Raw genomic sequence first — 26,324 nt, forward strand, 5'->3', positions numbered from 1 at the left:
GAGCATTCCTATTTCCCCTGGCGATGCTCCCTTTACTACCCATACCACCACCAACAAGGTCACATTGAACAGGTTTCCTACTATTACCTCAGAGCAATTCTTAGAGTTATTGGCAAGAGTTAAATCAGGGGCACCCTCTGACAAATGCCCCCTTACCTCCTTAAAGAGTGTCTGTCCTCCGTCCCGACTCCGGCCTATACTCTGTTGAATGACTCTTACATCTGGTTTAGTACCCCTTGCATTTAAGGAAGCAACAGTCATCCCACTCTTGAAGAAACCTGGGGCGGACCCCACCTGCATGGCAAACTACCGGCCAATCTCCTTGCTCCCCTTCTTGGCAAAAGTTATGGAAGCCCATGTCGTGAAACACCTGTCCAATTTTTTGGAGGGCTCAAATTGTCTTGATCCCCACCAGGCAGGTTTTCGCCCTGCCCATTCAACAGAGGCAGTGGTAGTTGCGATCTTAGACTCACTCCGTGACTGCGCTGACAGACCTCTCCTCAGGCCCTAGTGCTGCTGGACTTGTCGGCCGCATTTGACACTGTCGACCATGGTATATTGATTGACCGTGTCAACCAGGCCGGCATCAGGGGTTTAGCTGCCTGTTGGCTGAGGTCTTTTGTGGAGAATCGATCTCAGTTGGTCCGCCTTGGCACCCTGGTCGGCCCTAAACAGTCCATCACATGTGGAGTCCCTCGGGGTTCATCGTTGTCACCCCACCTGTTTAACATCTACATTCTTCCTCTAATCCAGGCCTTAAGAGACAAGCAGGTGACTGTGTTCAACTACGCGGACGACCTGCAACTGCTCTTCACTGTTGATAACTCCACCCTCTCCATTTCTCATTTCCCAGTCTACCATGAGGTTCATCCAAACTTGGATGAACCAAAACCACCTAAAACTAAACCCTGGAAAAACCGAGCTAGTGCTCACAGGTGACAGTGCTAAATATTGGGGCACTCACTATTGGCCATCAGACATGGGTCAAGCTCCTACTCCTACTTCCTCTGCAAAGACACTTTGAGTCACCCTGAACAGTGACCTCTCTCTAAAAACACAAGTGGGTCAAGTGGTCTCCAAGTGTTTTTTCCATCTCAGAAAAATCCGGAAGGTGTGACGCTTTTTCACTCCAGAGGCCATTTTCCTGGTGGTGATCACCACGGTACTGTCCCACCTGGACTATGCAAACTCCATATACCTAGGCCTACCCTTATATCTACTGAAGCGCCTCCAGATGGTTCAGAACTACGCGGCCAGATTTACCACTGCTCAACCCAGATGGCATTCAGCATCTCCTCTTCTCAGGAACCTTCACTGGCTCCCTCTGGCCCAACGCTGTTCCTTTAAAACTGGCTGCATGATTTTTAAATCTCTCCACTGCAAAAGTCCCAAATTCATAATCTCATCATCAGGCATACCCCCTCCCGTAATCTGCGCTCTGCCCACCTAGCCCTGCTCCAGACACTCGCTTTCAAACGCAAACGTTCTGGTGGCTGCAGATTTGCTGTTCTTGCATCTCGTCTATGGAACACCTTCCCCTTCGAGATTAGGTCATGCTCGGATCTCATGTCATTCAGGAAAGCTTTAAAAACATGGCTCTTCAGACAAGCATATCACTAATTCCATCCTACTCACGTCCCCAGGATCCGTTCTCTGTTTCTCTCAGCGCCAGGAAACCAATCGGTGGCAGTGCGCTCAATAAATATTTTTTAACATAACAAGGTATACCATTTTGCCACAGATCTTGGGTGAATAATCCTATCTAATATTTCCACACTCTTTTAGTGACTTCGTCAGCATTATGATGTATTGGCATTTCTGTTGGAGGGGGTCTCGGATTGTCTCATCAGACCACTTGTAAAGGATTCGGGAATTTCTTCTTCCTGAAAAATGTTTGCTTTAACATGAGCAAGCAACTCTGATAACATTACCGTACTAATATACTTGTCCTCCTGGTCATCGGGCACCAAACTCCATCTCCTCTTCACTTGAGGCATTTTGCACAGTCTTCTGAATAGGCCTATTCTTCTGCTTTTGAATTTCAGAGTGGGTCTCCAAAATAAGTAGTTTTACATTGGCCTCTCCCTCCACGCCCACCCCCCCACCCCCTTCTTACTCTTCTTCCTCCGAAGAGAACAAGCCGAATCCAACGGTTTTGAGAAATCTACATAATGTCTCTTTCTAGAGTGCTAGCCCATTCACCCTCTCACTCTAGGTAGTGCAAGCATCTAGAAAAATTTCCACAACAGAAAAAATTAACACTTATGTGCCTCCAAATGTGGACTTAAAACTCCTTCTGACCCGGAGGGGAGACACTGAAACGTTGCACATGTGCAGACAGGAGACCTCTGCGCGTACCAACTACGAATCCAATAAATCTACAAAGCAGCCAGTGCAAACTTAGAAGACCTCACCACTGCCTAACTCGTCCATGTACTTTAAGGATTATTTTCCCTCAAGCCCTGCAGGAGGGAAATAACTCTTAAGAGCCAATTTGAGTTTGGTGGAGAGAGTACTCTGTCGCAACAGCGGCGGAGTAGCCTCTCCGCCAAACTCTCAGTCCGATTGAGAGGGGGGCGCACTTCCAGGTGTATGCCGGCTGAGTAAACCTTCCTCAGACAACTCGAGGGAGTAAGTAGGAGCTGTAACCGCTAGCCGTATATAGAGTAGGCAGTCAGTTTTCTTTTTTTTTTTTACTGTCAATCACCACCACATATTGTATATTTCTAATACAAAACGTAATTGTTGTAAAGGCACCTTGTTAACAGTGGTATGCTGAGCCTCCGCTTGGTTACCTTAAAGTATGTTATACAGGTTTGGTATTGCAATTCGTGCTGTAATAGTTGAGCACAGATAAAGGCATGGAGTTTATTTGTCATGGAAGTTAAAGTGGAGGTTGTGGCCCGCGTAGCTCCAATTTCCCACCTCTGTCTACAGTGTTTTAGAAATAGTTGTGGTTGTAGTCCAATCACCTGGAGGCAGTAATGAGTCTGGACTGTGTGTATATGCAAATTCTTTATTTAGACAACAGGATATATGTTCACGAGATAGCCCACCAAAAGCATGTCACTTTGTAACTCAGCCTTTGATCCCAACTTAAGTAAAACCAAGCCAAACCCATCAGTGACATAGCAGCATTCCATGCAGTATCCTACTGATGGTGCAGCTGGAACAACCCAGAACACAGGTAAAGCAAGAGAGAACACATCTCCCAACTTTGGAAACTCACACACATATACAAGTATCTTTCAACACTCATCCTATCCTTATCGCCAGTTTAGTTAAGTACTTTGTAAGCAGTAATTAAAATGGCGTCCACATTACTAATAGGTAGCTCATTTATTTACAACTCTTGAACACATCAGGAAAGAAAAAGGAGACCAAGTTCAGTAGCATATTACAAACACCAGGTACCCTACCGGGAACGTGGCACTTCCTTGCTCAGCCTCTGGTCACAACTTGTGTAACTTAAGACAAACACACCAAGTGATGCAGCATCACACTCCTATTGGAGCAGGGACACAGAGTACGGAGAGGAGGATGGTATACGGATAAACCCAGATCTAACCTATACAATTAGATAACAGAATGAGCACAAGTTACACAAATCATACAAATTAAACCTTTAGATGACAGAGCAATCTCACATTACACAGATGATACTACAGGCTGAAACGTGACACTAGAAAGTTATCACTCAGGTTACACACATCTTATAGTCTCCAACGTTAAGCAGTCAGTACTTGTACAGGCTCATCTCTGAAACAGCAGACCTACTGTACACGTTGCATACATCTCAAACTTAGTACTACAAACCAACCCTTCAGGTAATAAACACTGTATAGGCAAAAGCCTCATTCAGGATAACTGTCCATTGGGTTACACAGATCTTATTCGTTCAGGCTTCAAACAGCAAAAAAACTAGTCCCAGGGGATATTTCTGCTATATCATTTAATCTTGGGGAACGAGTAAGGGAGTGGCTGTTCTTTCCAACACTTGAGTGTGCACTATTCTTTTTGACATGAAATGCGAGACACATTTCATACTAAAATACAGCGCTAAATGATGGTAAATCCATTTTTCAAGCAAGTTTGCAGCATTATCGTGGAATATGACATGATTACACAAAAGCACATTATGCAAGTTTCACACCGGCATAGCAAAGAATCCTAGTAGGTTACACATATCTTGCAGACTTGGGCATAGATCACCCATTTTACAGGAATCTTATAGATCCCTCGTTGTTAAAGGATTTTGCAGGCTCAGATTTAAGACCGCACAACTATCCCACATGCTACACAGATAATTTAGGTTTTAGAGAGCAGACCCAGACCTTAGTTCAGACAGATCCTTCAAGTGGAAATATTAAGAAGAACTCTCCAATTCCACATACTTTGCCTGTGGACAGCTCAGCACATATACCTTAGAGGTTTAGGAATGTATAAACTGAGCGAATACGCAAATGAAGGAACTTTAGAGTTTTGAGGGTCTGACAGCAGAGCTTTTCCTCTGGTTATAGGATCCTTACATGCACCTCCATCTGACTGTAAATATATCCCACAGGTTACACAGATCTTGCAGATGCAGGAAAGTAACCGCAACGCATCCATTGAAGTACAAAGATTTTACAATCTCAGGCATTGAATAGCAATGTTTTAATCTCAAGCATGTGGCATGCAAAGATCTTCCTCAGGTTATACAGACCCCAATTCCCATGCGTAACTTATGACAGCAGAGCTATCGTTCAAGTTAGAGAGCTCCTACAGGCTAAGACATCGGAGAGCATAGATATCTTTCATATCCACCAGAGATGAAAGATTCAGACCTAGCGCAACAAAGCTCTCTCTCAAAGTAGAAAGCGATCGGGCTGGCAAAGCTGCACAGCTGTTCGCCAGGATAGACCGATCTTGCGGCTCAGACATCTGAAAGCAGAGCTATCCCTCAGGTTACAAAGATCTTACAGGTTCAGTCTTTGGATAACAAACCAATGCCTCCGTTTACGGAGATCTTAAGTGCTACTATCTTAGAAGATCTAACAAATCTCTTAGAGGCCCAGGATCAAACATCAAAACTGTCCTTAAGCTTATATTGCAAGTCAGGCAGCTGATAGGAAAGTTGCTCGCCCATTAAGGTGATTTTACACCGCAATCCATCATGACAGATGCATCTGTCAGGGCCAACCATCTAAGGTGAGAGCTATATTTCATGTTATCGTGATCATACAAGGCCAGACGATCTATCCTCCATATTTCCAATCCTGGAAGATGCTTTGCTGTCTGAAGACAGCTGTTCTGTTTCAATTGTGGGTTGTATGTAAAACTCTCTTCTGGGTGAAAAGGTCTTACAAAAGCTCTTACAACAGGATTGTTTTAGCCTCGCTATTCAGTTTACAATTCAGAAGACCCTAATTTCTGTTGCCTCTTAACTTGTGGAAATGTAGTATCGCCTAGAGACCATTTTCAGTGTGATTTATTGCGCTTAATAAGTAACAATAACCACCGTCAGCGAAGCTCCTTATAGGGCAACTGCCCCGCTTGCAAAATGCCTCCTAGATAAATGTAAAAGACAAACCATCTAATGGTAAATATGTTTCCAATAAGTTACAAAGGGTATGTATATCTCCCATTAAGGACTCTCAGCACTGCTGTGCACTAATGTATACGCAGACTGCTAACTTGAATCCCTCACGCGTAACATGCAACATATGGGGTATATTGCTATAAGATTCATCTGCAATTCAGGCGGCAGCAGAAGCGTGGTTACCCTCAAAAGGGGCCCCTGAAAGGCGAGGGCCCTGTGCCACAGCCCCTACAGGCCATGGTGTAGATGTCCATAGGAGTGGTTTGGGAGACAAAGATGAACTGCAGCCTAGAATCATGCTCAATGTAGAGCCTGTTTGCTCCACCTAAAAGGTGTATTTGGAATCTTTAAACTTCTACAACTTGTGGTGCTAGATACATAATCATGATAGAGGACTATTGACCAGTGCTAGATGTGTAACTTTGGTTCATTTTTACTGTGCTAGTACTGCGCTGCATCATCTTGGACTCTGTCTGAAGATGTCTCGATCTAATCGAAAGTCTGAATTCCAGGTTTAAGTTCACATGTTTTGATAAATATGGAACACCCTAAGCTCAGCAATTTTGTGAATGCTGAAGTTGTGAGTATGCAATTGAGAAGAAAACTGTAAAGTTTTGTGGCCACAGAGGCGTTTATCTGTTAAGCACCCCCTTCTCTGGATGGTGAAAGAAGGACATTTGACTGTTTTTGGACACTTCTTTATGCATTGATTTACTGTTCACACGAATTAAGAACCTTGAAAGCTCAGTTGCCTGTTTTGAGATCAGGCCTGTTGTTTTAGTAGGGCTCCGTTGATTGTCAAAGGTATTGAAACCAATAAAATTACACTTTCACTCACTTACGAAGGTACCTATGTCCAGTGTTAGCAGACATAACCCTGTCACTGAAACACCCTGTTTCCAGTGCTCTTTCATTGAATACATCTGTAAATTCTGCAAAATGGATTGTCTTCATTCAAGATTGATTAATTAATTCTTGCATTTTACATCATTCATCATGAGGCCTGCCCTCTCAAAATAAGTGGAGAAGTGTATTCAAGCTGCTACAGACTAGTATTAGACAGAGAGCAATCTTCAACTTCCTCAGAGATTATGCTCATGCGGGCTGAGCTGCAAGCGTCCTCCGTGAAGGCCATCAGCCCTTTGGAGCCAGTCTGGCCTTATCAGCTTACATGGGAATGCCGCACCCGAGACAGTGGGTGCCCTTCCCAGACAACAAAACAGGATTGTTGTCCGTCTAAGGTATGCGGGCTAGAGGTGCCTAAAGAAACTCCTGTTAGGTACTTTTGGCGCTAACGCACCTTAACTAGGAAAAAGAAGAGAAGGATGAGGTAACAACGAACTTCTGAATCACCGTCAATGTTGCAATTCTTTTTAATATTCTTCTTAAGAGTTTCATTGCCACTATATTGTTTGTTTTTATAGTTACATACATATTATTTGCGATGGATTAGAATGTTTATTTTAATAAAGCCTTGAAATGTATCCATAGCATAGTTTCTTGTGTGTGTCCATCCATGGAGCTCTCAAACAAATAAATCCTTTAAGTCTCCCAGGACTGATGGTTACCCAGAATGCACGATCATAAGGTAATGCGCAGGTGCTTCATGAGTTACAGCCCACCTGGTTCCCTAACTTATGTTGGTTTCGAGCCTGTGCTTGTTCAAAGGGTCTAAGTGATTTACAACTGGGCCATATTATGTAGGAGAGTTTAAAAAAACATGTAAGTGGAAGCTGGGCAAACTCAACCCACCCATGTTCAATCCCTCTCCCACCACTGGCAAAACCCACACTCCACAGACTGCGTACTAACATGAGTTACTGGTATGACACAATATCTTATCCCTCCATTAGAGCCCCTGACCAATGGAAAGACCAATTGAAAGACAACAGGACCGTAGACCCGCATACATGTCAGACTGATTGCATTTCCATTTATTCATGGATAATTTAAAAACACACCCCGTACCGCATAGAACCACTTTCCAGTCTTATAACCCACAACCAACAAACAACAGTTTTTAAATCAAGACACTCGGAAGAACCAAGGGCCACACTAGATGAAGACTACAGAGTAACATTGTTTAAAAGAGTCTTGCTTGCAGGAACACGTGTTATGCTATGAATGTAAGTGCTGTGTATCATTAAAACCATAGCAGTTATATCTCTGTTTTGAACTGGACCAACAAGCATACCTATTCTGCACAAGTTCACTTTTAGTTCAGTGACCAAGAACGGAATTCTTTCATGCCATCCAACTCAGGGCATTGCTTTCTAAGACTTCCACGTGTTCGGTACATCACATACACATAGATGTATACAATTGTCTGTTCTTGATTGAATTATGTATTTCCATTCCTCTCTTCTCCAAAGGATGAGCCTGGATCGGACGTTTGTATTTCTTTTTTCATCTTAATTTGAATCGCTAGAGAAATAATATTGCAAATTAATATAGTCTTTGATGAACTACGTAGTTTAAAATTATATTTTTATTTTCAGCCCTCATCAGCATTGGATTAGTCAATAAATTATATGAATCGGGAGCCAGATTACATGTGCAAAATTGTGCTTTTGCTTTTCTACCATTTGGTAATTCGTGAACAGAATCTCACTTCAGCATACTCTATTTTATTATTTTTATGCCAAACTGCAACTCAGTTTTTCTTTTTTACAGAGATTGACAAACTGCAAGCATAGCATGCCCACGTAAACTGGTCCTGGATGTAGGCGCTGGGCAACAACCAATGACTTTACCTTATCTTTTTGCTTCTGGGAAGAGTGGCATTAATGTAATCCGGATCAGTGTAATCGTTCTCTGAACTTCCTGAAAGTAATCACAAATACAGTAACTGTAGCTAAATCAACATAGATTTGTTGTACTCGACCACATCCTGATCATATAACAATGGGTTTCCTCTCAGTACATTTCATAGGAGCCCAACACACCCTCTGCATGGCTCAGTGCTAGAGAGTTATATGACTGCTTTGAGAGACAAAATTGTTCCTAGAAATATTGTTGATATGCCTCTTAATTGTAAATGATGCATTTGTTATGCCCTTTCTTTGGCCGTGCCTGTCAAATCAAGGTACATGACATCAAAGCTATTTAGGTTTGTATGTCAGAATTCAAACCTGAACCCTGGTAAACCGTTCTGGGTGAATCCAATTTGACTTTGACTTTGAATCCAATCTAAAAGAACTCGAATCACCCATTGTTCAGAGTGATTCCACAAGCTGTTTTCGGCAAGCAATTTTCAAGGTGGTTCGACTCCTAAATTTGCCTTCTCAAATATGAACATATAAAACTATTCTTGTCCTGTGCAGTATTAAGGTGGCAAATTAAGGGGTCAAAACACCTTGAATAACCTCAAATATACGTATATATATAATATAATCCATTCTATATATTTAAATACAAGTTGTCTGGCTGCTCAGGTGACTTGTAGGACTCTCAGAATCACTTTAAGTTCCCTTGGAAATTTCATAAGTCCTGCAATTGATTAAAAAAATCTGGCTTCGATTCTTCGTGAACACAAAGTACATTATTGGGTTTAGCAAATTATGATCTTGAAGGTACCCGTGTCAGAACATAACTCTCAGAAGCTCTAACACCCTACTTCTCATCCTGCTAAAATCACGAAAGCAAAAAACTGCGGCCAGGTCCTTCGCCGGTAACGCACCCAAAATCTGGAACTCTATTCCCCCTCACATCAGAACTATTCCTTCCTTTGCTAAATTCAAAAATCAGCTCAAAACCCTCTTCCTCGAACGAGCCCTAGCGAACAGACAGAAACAACTGGAGCCTTGAGATTGGCACCTCACCCCTCTTGGAGGCGGTGTTTTCAAGTCCACGAAATGGAACTCTGTGTCATTATCATTACGACTGTCTTGCGTTATTGTATTATGTTCTGCTCTCTTTTCATCTGCTCTGTACCTGATGTGAAGCACTCTTATACCCCCCGGTCTGGCTAGCGCTATATAAAACTTCTTAAATAAATAAATGTACTCCTTTAGACATGCAAGGGCACAGTTGAAAGAAGCCTGTTTATCTCGCTTACAGAATGGCCCAGAATTCTAGCTCCCATATCACTTTATAGTTTAAAAAAATCTTTTAGGCCCATACTGCATTCTATTCCATTTTTCATTCTGATACAAAAGATGTCCTCTATATGTATGTGGAAACACCAAAAATTTGCAATATTATGATTGTTACACAGTACTATTACTGCAAATGTTGAGTTTTGTAGCAATGCTGTATCAGCTCTCAGATATTACCTTGAGTAGGAACCACCAGCAAAATGGTGATAAAAGATGTACATTAATGGGGTAAATGTGATGTAATGTTATTACTACAAGTTATTTCCAAATGTGTTGTACTGAAACACTAAATCCATGTGTAATAGCATGCTGGATTTTACTACCATATTCTAAATGAATCTGGAAACTTGAGGTGGACCAATTGGAACTTGAATGAGGTATGGTATCTTTCCTTGACACTTAGGGTGACCTGTGACCACCTCAAAATCTACATATGGAGCGTCCAGCCCCGAATCTTTCACCTAGAAATAATTGTTTTCAGGTGTGCTTGTTTGATTCATTCAAGGAAAGTAAAACAAGATTACAATACCTAGAATACGTTAGGTTATCACACAGTCCAGGCCAGGCCCATAGCAACCTGGATGGGGGTGAGCACGCATTTTGGAAGTGAAATAGCTTTCTGTTTATCCCATGCAGTGTTATATTTTAATCATAGTTTTGCTATTCTAAGAACAACTGTACAGGAATGGTTTCTTTACACTTACACTTTACACGTACAGTATTTTCGCATGCAATTTTACCAGATCTTTCTTAGCTTAACCAATATGATTTGCAGAGATGTGGTCTAGTAGCCAACCTGCCGACTTTGGAACCTAAGAAGGGTTTTAATTCCAGTTTCAGCATTTGACTGACACAGGTGTGATTCTGGGCATATCACTTAATCTCCTGGTGTTCAAAATTGTAAATATGTGAAATGTAGTTCAATTGTAAATAAGTAGCACTGTAATTTGAATGTGTAAGTTTGCAATTGCTGCTCGTGATATTGCACCATCACCCACAACAAACCCATTAAAGTACAGCACTTTGTTGCTCCCCAGGTATGTTTCTGCTATATCAATACAGCACAACAGATATGGATATTGGTACATTGATTTAGCTTTGAAGATTTCTAAGGTGCCTGTAGTAAACATATTCTCCCCCAACATGGCCATCTGCGGTCATTTGTCTTTTCTAGATAAAGGAGGAGGATGTGTAGTAAACTAGTTCTCCTTCCAACATGGCTACCTGCTGTCATCACACTTTCCTCTATGCTCCTACCTACTAGCCTCCCACAATACCTGTCTACATTCTATGTTGTACCGGGAGGTTCCAGACTTGACAGTTGAAGGTCTGGTCAGCTGGCTAGTTGTGTTGTTCTGCTGTAATCTAATAAACATACTCTGAAACTACAAAGATGCGTCTTGCTGTCTTCATCTACTTATCTACAACAGTGCCCCTTGCATTTCTGTCCCTCCTCAATACAATGTTTATCGAATAAGGTCAAACAGATACGACCTAACCATAAAATGTTGAGGCATATATTAACATGGTTAAAACCCTTTCATCAGGAACAGACAGACGTTTTTGGCTAAATTAAAATTAATGCAACTATTCAGTAAACAAAAAAGTAATGCACACAATTGCTTGAAAGGACGTTTTCGGTCCCTTAGGGATGCAACCTACCTGAATTTTTTCTTGGCTGTTTTTTGAGCTGGGTAGTATTTGCATAATCTGCTGTTTCATCAGTTTCTGAGAGAGTACCAAAAGAAGGAGCATGTGAATGACACTATTAAGTAAGTTGTATCGATCATGGCATTAGAATTATATTTGCAAACTTAAGGTACTTTAGTCTTTGGAATGCAGGAAATCTGGAAACCCCTTTGATCCATAGGATGATGGTACCACCAGCATACAGCGGCAAATCTTTCACCTTTTGCATGAATGGTTTTGCGCTGCCATTAAGTTGCGCCACTATTTTATATTCAGATATACACCTCCTGCACAAGGATACTATTTCAAGAGATTATTGGCAGAATGCGCTTCAAAATTGTGCTTAATTTAACTAATATCCCAGCAGCATGCATAACTGCCCGTGTTTATACTCCTCCAGTGCACGCCACCGTATAAAGAAACTTCTTGTAATAGTGTACCAAATCACCAATTTTTTGTCCTTTTCTGCTTTTTTAATTTGAGCAAATGTGACTACTGAGGCATTTAGTTTGTCCTTAATACTGCATAATTTTATTTAATGTTGGATTACCAAAAACTGAAAGAATGCTCACAAGACCTTCCAAAAAATGTTTTTAGAAATAGTTCATTGGTAACGTGGGTCATGGTTCAATGGTCTTATTATGTCACATCAATCTTCAGTTAACATCTACAAAAAATCTAGCCTTCGCCTTTTTTTTTTTTACAACGTAAATGCCACCCGTCTATGGCATCATAGGACCGTACTACCTTATTGATCCCTATGTAATGTCATATATTATCACATGTTTGCTTATACTGGGCCAATAGAACTTGTGAAGGTATACTTATGTGGCACTTGACAAAGAGAATAGAAAACTCATACCTTGCTATAATTTTCTCAATTTTGAATAGTGTCCTGAACATCACATATGCTTGCTCAGATGAAATCTGACCAACATTGCTTAAAGATTTCAAAGTGAAGACTTTCTTTCTGAGGGTGGAATGAGAGAGTTTTTCCTCATGGGCTCCTCTCTGAAAGGGTGGTGCTCAGCACAGTGCAGTTCATGATCTTCCTCATCAACCACTGACATTGCAAACCATGCCTTAGTCCTCTTAGAACCCCACTCTAGGTTCTTGCATTTAAGGTTTTCATAGGGGTTGCACTGCAGGGCTATGTCAGTGAAAAGAACCTACTTCTGGCTAGAGAGTCATGGGTAGTCCCTCTCTAATCCCTACTGATCAGCACCATTGTTGGTCACCTTCCTTAATTATGATCTGTTATAGCAGGATCTCACAGTCCATTTTTTTTAGTTCAAGAGCCAAGGAACGCACATTGTCTGCGGTGATATGCATGCATCATCACCAATATGCTCCATGCTCTTCTGAAATCTAGACCACCTCACTTACTGACTACAGGAAATTGTACTTCAGAAGGCCAGACATGGTGGGCATATTGCAAGAGTCTTTAATTTAGCTCCTGTAACACATGTCAATGGTTATATGTAATTTTTCAGTTAGTAAATAGCAGTAACAGTCGTACAAAGACCAGAGCTGTACAGGCAATTTCCCGAATAATATCTAGACTTAGACGCTGGGACAAATCATTCTCTCTCAGTGACAATCTCACAGTCTTCGTTTAGCTTCAACTTTAGTTAACAAAATGTCCAACAAAATCCCGACCATGGAAAGATACATATATCTGGTAAAAAATATTATACTTCAGGACAACCTTACTCTAAAAATAATTCAATTATTCATCGTCTGACATCAATCAGATTAAGAATAACATTATTCTGCCATTAGAAAACTAAGTACCCCATCATCAATGTAAAATTAACTATATTGAAACCGGACAATAAAAGAAGAATGATCAGAAACGTTGACAACAAGTGTAGTAAAACCAAATCATTTTCATTACTCTACAAACTGAAGAAGGTGACGATGGAATCCAAAACATCTGTCATTTCATAAAAATCTAACTTCATCCAGCATCTAACACCTCAATTAACTGCATATGTACTCTCTTTCGGCACATTGCATGTGAGGTAAGTACATATCTACGCTCTCACTCCAAATACAAGGATTCCTCTATCTTGCTGACAAAATATTTTCCATTAAAAACAAAATCCGAACCGTCTCTCCGCAGAATCTTACCCCACCACCAAAATCGACAAACATGTGGAATGCTCTCCTACCCATCCAAATTGAACATCTTTCAACCATCATTAGCAAATTCAAGTCTACAAACAACCATCTTAATCATCTACCTGCCTGCAATCTCAAGGACAATGTCCTTGTATATGGAGCACACTATGGTGGGTGCCTGCGTTGACACTAGGCAGCTGAAATTAGCGTCCGCGCTAGGGGAAACGCCAGGGTGCACCGTATAATTGTAAATACAGCACATCCCTGCATTTTCAGAATGGCAGAGCGCAGCGTTAGCAATTTTGGCTTAATACCGTGCCCTCCTTTCTCTTGTAAATATGCCCCAGAGTATATTGGCACAGCAAGAAAAGATTGGGGAATTGGAGTACAGGCAGTGGGAATTAGCGTTCCATCGAAATTAAACCACCATTGCCAGCTACAGACTTCTAATGCCTATTAATTGAATTGCAGATACATCAGAGTTCTGGTACTGGCTGTGTAATATTTCACCGTGGGTAGAATACAGTACTTGTCCTTATGCTAAGATTAAGCACTGAGTGGACATTGAACTATTGCATTTTATCCGCACTGTTTGAGTTCTTACTTTCTAAACCCACACCACCTTCTTGAATAAGTTTTGGGCTGCTCTGTTTTGCAATCCAGTGATTCAAATGCTAAATGGTTATACTTGGTTATCAATTATTGGTCCACTAATAGGTGAGACCCCAGGACAACAAAGACAAACGACTCCAGTTGACACATTTGGAAACCAGTGGCCCCTGATACTGGGCTCCGACTGTTGAACATCTGCCAAATCAGCCAAACTTTAATAACCCTCATAGCCTCTCACCTGAATCACTGCTTTCCACAGGTAGTATCAGTATGTTGACATACGAATTACCATCCTCTTCCCCTAAAAAGAGAAGAGAAAGAAAAACAACAGATATAGCATAGTGGAAAAGGTAGCCCAAATAGCTGTGTTTTTCTTTTGGTGTCATAAGCAAAAAACAAAGACCCTGTCAATGATTACATTTACATTCATTGTACATACATTTATTTTACATGGCTATCCATTAAGGTTGGCATGAATCTCATTGACCATAGTTAAATAGCCATAATTACATTTTTGCTGTGAAAGAACACCTTTCTTAATCAACACTCTGTACAAAACACCAACATGAACTCTGTGTTTTTCCCATAAGGTTTATGCGGAGCCCAATGGTAATGGATACTCAATTCAATTTTATAAATTATTTGAGGGGGTTTATGTATTTGTTTGACCGAACTTGCAAGCCACATATTGGCATGCAATGAGATTCCTGCTAACTTTAAAATGGGTATTATTGTGAGTTTTTTAAAGTAGGGCAAGAAGCCTGAAGACACAAACTCATACTGTCCAATAACTATACTAAAAAGAACATAGCAAAATGAATTCATAATGCTTTAATTGCAGGGCCCCAACTATATTCAAATACTACTTACCTCATTTAAGCTTTAGATATTTTACTTAAAATACCTGCAGAGATAATGCTTCTTGATGCTTAAACGATAATAGGAATACTGTATCTAGCTGCTCGAGCTAAAATCATTTTGAACTTGGCTGGGGTAGGTTCTTTAGGGTAAGTACAGGCGTGCAACAGGGTTGTCCCCTGTCGCCTATCTTATTTGCTTAATTTTATAGAACCACTGGCAATAGCCATCCTTATTAATCAGAACATAATTTCTCCGCTAGAGAATAGGTCTAAAATCAAGCTTTAATGAGACAATATGATATTGTTTTTGAAACCTGATAGAATTAATTGTAATAATACTCTTGAAGCCTTTTATGAGATTTAATATCTTTGTGGCAAAAAAATTATTAAGCATAAGACCAATTCACTTCTTTTTAATTGTTCCTCAAATACTCTCCTAAATGAAATAAAGAAATGCAAATTGATAGCCCAAACTGCTACTAAGGAATATATGTATCCACAGATTTGCCTACTTCCCTATTCATGCATCTACAGATTTGGTAAATCTAAAATGTTACCCTCTGATCAAAAAAGTGACATCTTTATTTGAGCATTGGCATTGCGTCTTCATACCAATAATGGGTCTAGTGACATTAATAAAAAATGTCGGTTTTGCTGCTTTTTAAACGTGTGTTTTCTGCTGCTCTCTATATTTTGTATGCTTTCTTTTAAAGAAATTGAGCACAGTTGTCCTCTTTTATTGGGGAAAGAAGACCCTTAGATGGGCACTCAGCACTTTATACTTATCTACTCTGGATGGTGGTCTGCATTACCGAATTTGATAATGTATTATTATGCTACCTTTGTACATGTTTTCTCCAGATTTAAGAATTTGCACTTATTTTATATATTTTTTGACAGTTGTTTACATACCGACATGCTAAAAGATTGTGAAATAGGTAAAATTTTAAAGCTATCCAAGTCTAAATAAAATCTAATCTCATTTGCAGTTGTTTTTATAGAGAAATCAACAATTTTAAATTATGAATTCTACAACATAGCTGAGGATCTATGGGTGAATGACAAAACCTTATTTCAAAGGTTGAAGTGGCTAGATGGCACAGCTTTGGTTTCTATATCCTATCTTACTTTATAATATGTGCAAACTCTAGTCATTTATTCAGCCTCACATAAGAGAAAGCAAGTAGTGGTTCTTATTGTTGTACACTTCTATTTGTCATTTTCTGTCTTCAGTAGATCTTACAAATTTAACTGCGGTTGATAATCTGTTTTTTACTTTTATAGGAAATAATATATATATATTTTTTTCTACGATTTCATGGAAATGGGAACGGTAAACACTTATTAAGTTCAGATACTGAGAAAACAATTTTAACATAGAAATTCTTGAAAAAGCATTTTCGACTGATGGCTTGTCAAATCAATAGAGCAAATTAACTTACATGTCAATGTTTACAGTCAGATTGCAAAAATGGAAATCACAACAACCACTTTTATACAGACTATCCACTGTACAAACAAAACTGAATTCAACTAGTTTTTAGTTCAGGAACACTAACTGATGAGCGGCTGGTTGAATAGTTGTTCAACCTTTGAGTCACTTCACATTAGAGGTCCGAACCGAATTGTGTATATTCATAAAGCGATTCTGAAACCATAAATTTTCACTTACAACAACAACAACATGCATAACAACACAAAAACAACATACGATGAAAAGCAAACACCAAGATAGGAATTCAAATGTTTAATAAATAAAAGTCAAAGACCTCAAGTATTTATTTATCTGTTATAGAGTCAAAAAACTCAGAAACATTTATTTCTAATTCCCTCCTGGAATAAATATGTTCAAACCAAACAACCCGGTAATCAAAGGGCTTGTGAATTCTGCAAAACATTTTTTTTCTACAAGCCGGCACTGAGCTGTTTCCACAGAGCTGACTGCTCAGCACTCTGAAACTGTTTACAAGCTCAGGAACCATACACAAAGATCAAATTCACGCACCCTTACCTCCAATGAACTTACCTTTTGGCGGTTTTAAGAAAGCCCCACAGTTGTAGTAGTTGGAAACTAACGGCTCACTAAAAAAACACAAAAAGTGTAAACTTGGGAGGGTATATGACCGTGACTTACAGCAGTGACTCTAGGCTTTCTTCAGCATCCACCAGATAAGATAACATCCTCTCCTAACTGCAGGCATGTAATTATGGAAATGTAATTACCAAAGGAATCTGAATTGGACCACATTAATAACATTAGCAATGGAATTCCTACATGTAGCATATTAATGCATTTTAAAGAAGTTAGAAATTAATCTTGTGTGTCAGTCAGGCCTAATAATATGTTTGTGCAACTTACTTCATCATGAAAAATCAGATAACACTTGGTGTAAATATAAGTTACACCACAGACATTTTGCAACTGAATTTGCTCTGTAGTTAGTATAGATACCTAAAATGGCATAAACTCTTCAAAATACCAGCCCCCTGTTTACTATGGAGACCCAGTAAGAACAGCAGAGGTCCTCATTCCTCTATTGTTGTTGACTTACTAATATTTAAAACAGGCTTCCAAAAATAACCCTCCAACATCTTCAGAGCTGTGCTGTGGTGGAACCATTCACAGCTTCACACAAAGGGTTCTGGGGTAAATATTTGTTCTTGGGGTTAAACTTTACCTAGAGAGCCCCATTTATTTTCTACAATTTCTTTACACATCAGTGCTCTGGGCATAATGGGGCAAAATTTCAAAACAAACATAATCAGATAGTATTAGCAAAGTACAGAGAAATGAAACAAATGTACTTGAAATTAACAATTTCATGCTCAGTGGAGAATTAGAACTCACAGATAGGCTCCTTCATTTGAAAGTTCAGCCACTGGAAATAAAATGTCTTATATTAGTATATTTGTCAATAATATGTTTAACAGCAATCAAACAGAATGAGAAACAAAAACTAAATAACAAATAAAATCTTTGAAAGCAAGAGATGTAGAAAATCTTAAAATATAAAATTACATTTTCTTTAATTCATTTATACTGTTTTTAGTTCTACTTAAATTACCCTTTTCACAAAATATTCTCCTGTTTACAACATTTACAAAGTGCATCTTTAATAGAGGAACACTATTTAGCATCAGCAACACCTGCTAGTGTTTACAATACTTCTCAAAATATGTTTTTTTAAATAAGAATCAGTAACAGGTATTACATTTTGATCCTCACCACCTGGAATTTACTTGAACTCCTTGCTACTATCTGGTGTTAATGACAACCTCTCTCAAGCACTTGCGACCAGATTGACTAAGGGATTGTATTGCCCATGGAAGGCGACGCAAGGCAACACAACGCTCAGGTGGGATTTACTAAGCCCCACAAAGCCATCTTGCCTGGGTCTGTGTTGTTTATAAATCCAGAGTAAAGACGGCAATGCATATCGCTGCCTTGTATTAACCTGCGTTAAGTGTGCGTTCCATAGGTGGAATATGGGTATTTCCATGCATCCATCCATGGATTTTGGCGTAATGGCAGATTTACTATGGTCAGTTGAACCTGGGATTGCATCAAAATGGTCCGCCTCCCAGACCCAAGCGTAACGTGGGAGAAATATTGTTATTTCTCCTCGTTACTTCCTCTTTGCATTCGTGCTTCTTTCTGCAGCACACATACAAGGAGGAAAATGCCTTTAAGGATTGTTTTTGTGAGGAAGGTATCCCTCACTTCACAAAAACAATCCAGCTTGTAACCCAGGCATCAGAGGTGCAAGGGTGTTTGCATTGGTGCTCATCCGCACACAGTGCCCCAGTGTAGGGAGAGAGCAAAAATGCATCACATTTTAGTAAATATGATGCATTTTTGCTCTCTCCCTCTCACGCAACACAGCACAGCATGTTCCCTTGCTGTTTTATGTGCATGATATTTTTGTTAATCTGCCCCCTGGTTATTTTAACAAAGCTTTGCCCCCCAAAATTGGTGGCTTACTCAAGGTCTCAGTTTTCTATTTTTTATTACTGATTTTTACTCATAAAACCAGCCAGAAAGCAATTTTTAAAAACAGGGAACTAAAAAATCATTGTATAGGATATGATTTTCTATCAGCTGCAGATGTGCATGTGTTTGTTTTACAGCGGTAGTATTTCCAGGCTATATTATTGTATTATATACATCTGCTAAATAAAAGTTGACTAGCCAAAACATTCAAAGAGCGGGCTGAGCAACAGCTGAGCCATGGATCTGGCTATGGTGTAAGGGCAATAGCAAGTGCCAAGCCTAGCATATTAATCAGGTAACAAATGACATGGAAATAGGACAAAAATACTCTTTAACATGAAAAGGCAATATTTCATAACTTTGACATTTCTGTCTGTTTCAATTATGTGCATGCAATTACATCACTGCATTAAGTGACATTTATATTAAGTAATTTTTTTAAACATGAAACATTCAAGGACACCTCTATGCCCTCATGATGTTGTCACAGATAACCCAAGAAGTGTCAGCGTGTGTGCGCGTGTGTGTGTATGTATATGTGTGTGTGTCTATCTGTGTGTGTGTGTGTGTCTGTATCCCAGTGGTGGTTGTCACTGGGTAGTTATAGTTAGCTCTGTTTCCATAGTAAATGCCTTTTTTGGTTTGCTAATAACTTTGGTGTCCTTTGATGAATCTTCACGAAACTTTCCAAAAAAGTGCTTCTAACTATAACGTCACTTTAACCTTTGTTTTTCAGTGAATTTCTAGATTTTTTAAAATGTAAAGTATTATTTTATTACCATACGTAAAGCCAACCCCTGCCACGCATGGCCTTCGGACATGAGTGGCTGGAGTTTTGCGGCAGGTTCAGCCAACCTCTTGTGTGCAGCAAACCACCACCGTCGGTGTGAGAAGTTGGCCCGATATGCAACGTTCGCTATTCTAGCGACCGCTATGTATCGTTCCAACGACCCTTATGGTGTTTGGTTGTAAGTCAACCTATAGACCAGCTATCCTAGTAGCGTGGATACGAGCAGTCTAAGGCTAAAGACTCGAGAGGGCGCGTTAAGCCAGCTGTTTACCACACATGTACCCCTTGAACACCCAGTGAAAGGACACCACACAAGTGTTATGAAAATAAACAGGATATTTATTAAGATTCACAACAGCCCTGGACTCTTTATGAGGACAGGGTACTAAGCACAAACCAAATCTCTTTAGCAAATACTTCAAGTGCACAATTAAAACAAGTGTCCGAGGACACGGAAAGTTTAAGGTCTCGGGCGGACCCGATAAGGCAAGTCGGAAGCGAGGGACTCGGGACCCTAGAGTAAGGAGGCTATGCAGGCACCGAAATGCCGAGTTACCTAGCCACGAGGGCTGCGGCTGCACAAGTCTTACAGGCGTCGGGGTCTTCGCTGACGAGCCAGGAGCCGGAAGAAAAGGAGTTGCTGGCCGGCGACCAGTGCTGAATAGTTCGTAGAGATCCAAGCCTGGATCAGAGAGTGTTGATACCTGAAAGCAGAGGGGACCAAGTTCGTACTACTAGCCAGTAGTCAGAGGGTACCAGGAGGGCACCGGTTGGCCGTCACCTCGACCAGGTGAGTGGGCGACGCTAGGCTCTGCAGTCTCACGGACCAGGAGGCGTTGTCGGCGACCACGGTGGAGGTGCGAGCTGTCCCACGAAGGATGATGCTGTCGGCGTCGCTGGGCCCAGGATGGGGCAACAAGCCTTGGCAAATCTCAGGGCCACGTGGTGGGCCTAAGATGGCGTCTTGAGTGGGCCAGGAGGGCCCGGGGTGCTTCTCGCAAAGAAGGAAGCAAGGGCCAGTCTGGAGCAACCAGACCAGCAGAGTTGATTGTCGGATGTCGTCACAGAAGGGCACAAGCCAGCGGCTAGTGACCAGACAACGTGCTGAGCAGCGAGCAGAAGGGCCCCACGCAGATCGTGGAGATGCTGGGAGACTGCACTTCGGTGCTGGAGCGGCTCAGGGTCGGGGCTTCTCGGACCCCAGAGCACTCACCAGAGAGTTACCTCGATGGTCGTGCTGGTTTTAAGAGCGTGCAGGTTCTGATGATGGCCGGTCCCTCGAGGTCTCGTCGCACCCACAGATCACAGCTGCGCTGATGACGTGGGTAGAGGTCAGAGGTGCCAGGGAAGCCGGTTCTCGTCGAGCTGGGCCGTCGGATTCCTTGAGGAAGGACTTACAGCAAACCGCAGAGTTCTTAGATGGTGCCCGCTGATGCAGGGGGACTACTCCTTAGTCACAAGGGAGAAATCTTGAGAAGAGTCTTGAATGTCCTTTCGTAGAAAGTAGTTCTTGAATCAAAGATGATCTAATTTGGAAGGGTCCCCGCTCCGGTCTTTATCCTAAAGAAAGGGGTGGGTACATGACTAGGTCCTGCCCTAAGGGTGGGACCAGGAAGGGGGGTAGTTACACCCCTCTCCCCTACCGGACTTTCCCCAGGCCAGGGCTGTCGCCCCTGGAACTGGTTCTAACCGGCAGATGCGTAGTGAGCACCGGGGTGCCACTCCGCAGTCACCTTCTCGCAAAAGCCCTACCTACCCAGAATACACAAACCCTGTCTGGGACGGTGCGAACACCGCCCTCGACAGGAAACCCTTTGTCCGAGCGCTCCTCGCTGGAAGGACTCCCAGCAGCAGGAGGTCAGACTCGTGTCTGTGGTGGCAGCATCCATTTTGTGGAGCTGAGGCTTCAGTTAACTTTAACCGGGGTTCACAGTTACGTACATGTCGTGTCCCTCTAGAAGGGTGGAATGCTAACCTCATCGCCAGAATTGGTGAGAGGGCAGCACCCCGATTCGTATAACACCTTACTCGACATGCCTTGATAACGCGACACCGGAGTTACCGTTATGGTACGCGTTATCATGGAACAGCCATTGGGTCTTGATTCCGCAAGCTGCAACCGGGCTCGGCTCGGGCCTGAACCTAGCTCACACAAGCCCACGCACTCTGCCTTCAGGATTGTTAAGGCCTGCCATAGGAGTGACTGATAGGAGCTCGGGTGTCCATTGTATGGTTAGATATAGAGCTACTATACCTAAAGCGAAAGGTGATTACACGTCTTCGCCCCAGCTGTCGTGCAGCCAGTTGTGTCAAATTTAGGAGGCCAGCCAGGGGTGGCATAATACATGCTTCAGCCCCTGGCGGCCCTGGGTACACCTATGCCCTGCGTTACGGGGTCTGATAAGGTGGCTCAGTACCAATTGGTAAATGCACCTAGGGTACATATCGTAATTTAGAAAGAGAACAGCCAGGCTGTGGGTCTGATTAGCAGGCCCACAGCCAGAGAAAGTCGTAAACCAGTGAAACAAAAGCAAAAAATCTGGGTGATCATAGGATTGCAGACCCTACTCTCCTACATGACCCCCCCCCAAACGTCGGAACAATAAGCTAACCTTGACCAGGTGAGTCTTCTTGTTCTAAGTGGAAATATCTGGAGAGCCCATCGGCATTGCCATGATCAGTACCAGGTCTATGTTCCACTGTAAAGTCCATCCCCTGTAGGGAAATGGACCACCTAAGCAGTTTGGGGTTTTCACCCTTCATCTGATTTAGCCACAAGAGGGGCTTATGGTCGGTCTGAATCTTGAAGTGAGTGCCAAACAAGTATGGCCTCAGCTTCTTCAGGGCCCAAACCACAGCAAAGGCCTCCCTCTCAATAGCTGACCAATTCTTCTCTCTGGGGGTCAGCCTTCTGCTTATAAAAGCAATGGGCTGGTCTTGACCATCAAAATTCAGTTGAGAAAGAACAGCTCCCACACCCAACTCAGAAGCATCTGTTTGGACAATGAATGGTTTGGAGTAGTCCGGACTCTTGAGGATAGGCGCTGTGCACATGGCCTGCTTTAGGTCATCGAATGCTTTTTGACAGCTCGCTGTCCACTGAACCTTTTTTGGCATTTTCTTACTTGTCAGTTCGTTTAATGGTGTCACAATTGAACCATAGTTCCTGACAAATTTCCTATAGTAACCAGTCAGGCCCAAGAAAGCTCGAACCTGAGTCTGGGTGGTTGGAGGAGCCCAGTCCCTGATCGACTGTATCTTGCTCTCCAGTGGCTGAACCTGACCTCCACCTACAAGGTGGCCCAGGTATACAACCTGTGTCTGCCCTATCTGGCACTTGGTGGCCTTGATAGTGAGACCTGCTGCTTGCAGCGCCTCTAACGTCTTCCGCAGGTGGACCAGGTGATCCTCCCAGGTGGAGCTAAAGACAGCAATATCGTCAAGATACGCCGCACAGAAGTCATCCAGCCCAGTAAGGACTTGATTCACCAACCTTTGGAAGGTGGCAGGTGCATTTTTCAGACCAAAGGGCATTACCACGAACTGATAATGCCCACCAGGGGTTGAAAATGCGGTTTTAGGCTTGGCGTCCTCAGCTAACCTGATTTGCCAATACCCAGCTGTCAGGTCAAACGTACTTAAGTAGTTGGCCGAAGCCAATCTATCGATAAGCTCGTCTGCCCTTGGTATTGGGTGGGCGTCAGTCTTAGTGACTGCATTGAGACCCCTGTAGTCTACGCAAAACCTCATCTCTTTCTTACCACCCTGGGTGTGAGGTTTCGGCACTAGAACTACGGGACTAGCCCAAGGGCTATCCGAGGGTTCAATGACTCCCAGCTCCAACATTTTCTGCACTTCACTCTTGATGCAGTCTCTAACGTGATCAGGCTGCCTGTAGATTTTACTCTTGACGGGCAAGCTGTCACCAGTGTCAACCTCATGGGTGCACCAATCGGTCTGACTGGGTGTTAGAGAAAACATATGCCTGAACGACTGAAGAACCTGTTTACAGTCGCTCTGTTGATGTTCGGAGAGGCTGCCACAAAAGACAACACCATCTACCGATCCATCGTCAGGATTCTGAGTGAGCAGGTCGGGGAGAGGGTCACTCTCCTCTTCCTGTCCCTCATCTAGGGCCATGAGCAAACTCATGTCCTTCCTGTCGACATATGCTTTTAGCCTGTTGACATGAAGCACCCTGTGGGGGCTCCGGGGAGTTCCCAGGTCGACCAGGTAGGTGACCTCTCCCTTCTTCTCCAGGATGGTGTAGGGCCCGGACCATTTGTCCTTGAGTGCTGCTGGGGCCACTGGCTCCAACACCCACACCTTCTGTCCGGGCTGGTAAACAGTCAAGACAGCCTTTTGGTCATGCCAAGCTTTTTGGAGTTCTTGGCTGGCCTTAAGGTTTTCGGATGCCTTTTCCATGTATTCAGCCATCCGCGAGCGGAGGCCAAGCACATAGTCCACTATGTTGGCTGCAGGCTTTTTGAGAGGTCTCTCCCATCCTTCCTTCACCAAACACAGGGGCCCTCTTACAGGATGCCCGTACAGAAGTTCAAAAGGGCTGTAGCCAACCCCCTTCTGTGGGACTTCTCTGTAGGCGAACAAGAGGCAGGGGATCAGGACGTCCCATCTACGCCGAAGCTTTTCCGGTAGTCCATGAATCATCCCTTTTAGGGTCCTGTTGAATCTCTCAACAAGCCCATTGCATTGTGGGTGATAGGGTGTAGTGAACTTGTAGTTGACACCACATTCCTTCCACATAGCAGTTAAGTAGCTCGACATAAAGTTTGCACCTCTGTCGGAGACGACCTCCTTAGGGAAGCCCACTCTGGAGAATACTCCAACTAGGGCTCTTGCCACAACAGGTGCTGTAGTGGTCCTAAGGGGAATAGCTTCAGGGTACCTGGTGGCATGATCCACTACCACCAGTATAAACTTGTGCCCTGATGCTGTAGGTGGTTCCATGGGACCGACAATGTCGATCCCCACCCATTCAAAGGGCACCCCCACCACAGGCATTGGTATAAGGGGGGCCTTTGTCGTGCCACCTGATTTACCACTGGCTTGGCAAGTGACACAGGAGCGGCAAAACTCCTTGGTATCTTCGTTCATGTGAGGCCAGTGAAAGTGTGAGACAAGCCTGTCCCACGTTTTCGTCTGGCCTAAGTGACCTGCTAAGGGAATCTCGTGGGCCAAGGTAAGTAGGAAACCACGCTGAGACAAGGGTACAACCAGCCTCCTGGTCATGCCAGGCTTGGGGTCTCTTGACTCAGTGTACAGGAGTCCATCTTCCCAGTATACCTTGTGGGTACCTGTGGCGTTCCCAGCAGCCTCAGCAGCAGCCTGCTGTCTGAGGGGTTCAAGAGAAGGGCAGTCTAACTGGTCCTTCCCCAGGTCTTCCCTTGAGGGTCCCCCTGAACCCAAGAATTCAACTTGATCAAGTTCGAATTCCCTAGGCTCAGTTTCCCTCAATTCTTGTAGGTCAGCCTCCTCTGAGACTTGATCCTCGACCTGGGGCAAGGGGGAAGGCGCAGCCTTAACCCTACTGCTCTTTTTCTTGGGAGGTGTCTGGTCCGTTGTTCCAGGATCCAGCACCTGTTCAGTGGGGCATTTCCTGACCTGTGACCTAGTCACAGCGAACCCATGTGCTGGCAAACCTAACATTTCCATGTGAGTCCGGTGCTCCACTTCTGACCATTGTGATGACTCCAAATCATTGCCCAACAAACAATCCACTGGGAGGTCTGGACTAACTACAACCTTCTTTTGGCCAGTTACCCCTCCCCAGGAGAAAGCTACAATTGCCATACTATGATTGGTAGTGACATTGCTTGCATTGGTCACCAGGAATTCTGTACCTGGCATGATCTGTCCAGGGTCCACAAAGTTAGGCGTCACCATGGTGACGCTGGCACAAGTGTCCCTATAGGCCTGAGCCATCTTTCCATTTATGAAAGGCGTCTGTCGGTATTTGCCCAAGGTATTGGGACTTATGTCAGGGGACACGTCCGCGTCCCCTGTACTGACAAGGACAGCCTGAGTGAGTGTGCCAACTAAGTTGTCACGCCCCTCAGAACCCAGGGTTAACCCTACTAAACCCTTGGGAGGCGCACTACCACTGCTGACTGTACTAGGGGGCACAGGTGCCTTAGGGGCTGCAGTGGCAGGAGTCTGCCCTCCTCCTTTCTTGGTGCACTCACTAAACCAGTGAGATTTACTTTTACAGTACTGGCACCATCTTTTGGATTGGCCTTCTTTCTTCTTTTGGGGAGCCTGACCCCCACCCTCTTTGGGTTGTTGGGGACCTGTCGAAGACTTCTGGTCATTTTGTTCCCCTTTAGAATCTTTACCCTTCTGGTCTGCTTTCTTCTGACCACCTTGATTCTGGCCCTGGTTCTGTTTAACTCTTGTACGAACCCATCTGTCTGCCTTCTTTCCCAATTCTTGGGGAGAGGTCAGATCCGAGTCGACAAGATGCTGATGCAACAACTGGTTCTGACAATTGTTTAAAATTTGTTCTCTCATCATCAAATTATACAATCCTTCGTAATCAGTAACCTTACTGCCCAGCAACCAG

General features: G+C 42.9%; 1 protein-coding gene across 1 annotated transcript in view; it reads right to left on the bottom strand.

The window, feature by feature from the left end:
• Positions 1 to 3,937: 3,937 nt before the first annotated feature.
• Positions 3,938 to 26,324, bottom strand: part of LAT2 (linker for activation of T cells family member 2) — a 251,099-nt gene continuing 228,712 nt past the window's right edge. The window contains exons 8-13 of the mRNA XM_086954605.1: positions 17,812 to 17,842; positions 16,990 to 17,045; positions 14,342 to 14,404; positions 11,341 to 11,406; positions 8,335 to 8,404; positions 3,938 to 8,005 (exon numbers count right to left, since the gene is read on the bottom strand). Coding sequence (XP_086810731.1) covers positions 7,993 to 8,005; positions 8,335 to 8,404; positions 11,341 to 11,406; positions 14,342 to 14,404; positions 16,990 to 17,045; positions 17,812 to 17,842 — 299 coding nt within the window. The 3' untranslated portion in view covers positions 3,938 to 7,992. The remainder of the gene's footprint in view (positions 8,006 to 8,334; positions 8,405 to 11,340; positions 11,407 to 14,341; positions 14,405 to 16,989; positions 17,046 to 17,811; positions 17,843 to 26,324) is intronic.

This window comes from Lissotriton vulgaris, chromosome 2_1, assembly GCF_964263255.1.
Source record: "Lissotriton vulgaris chromosome 2_1, aLisVul1.2, whole genome shotgun sequence".
Classification (NCBI taxonomy): Eukaryota; Metazoa; Chordata; class Amphibia; order Caudata; family Salamandridae; genus Lissotriton; species Lissotriton vulgaris.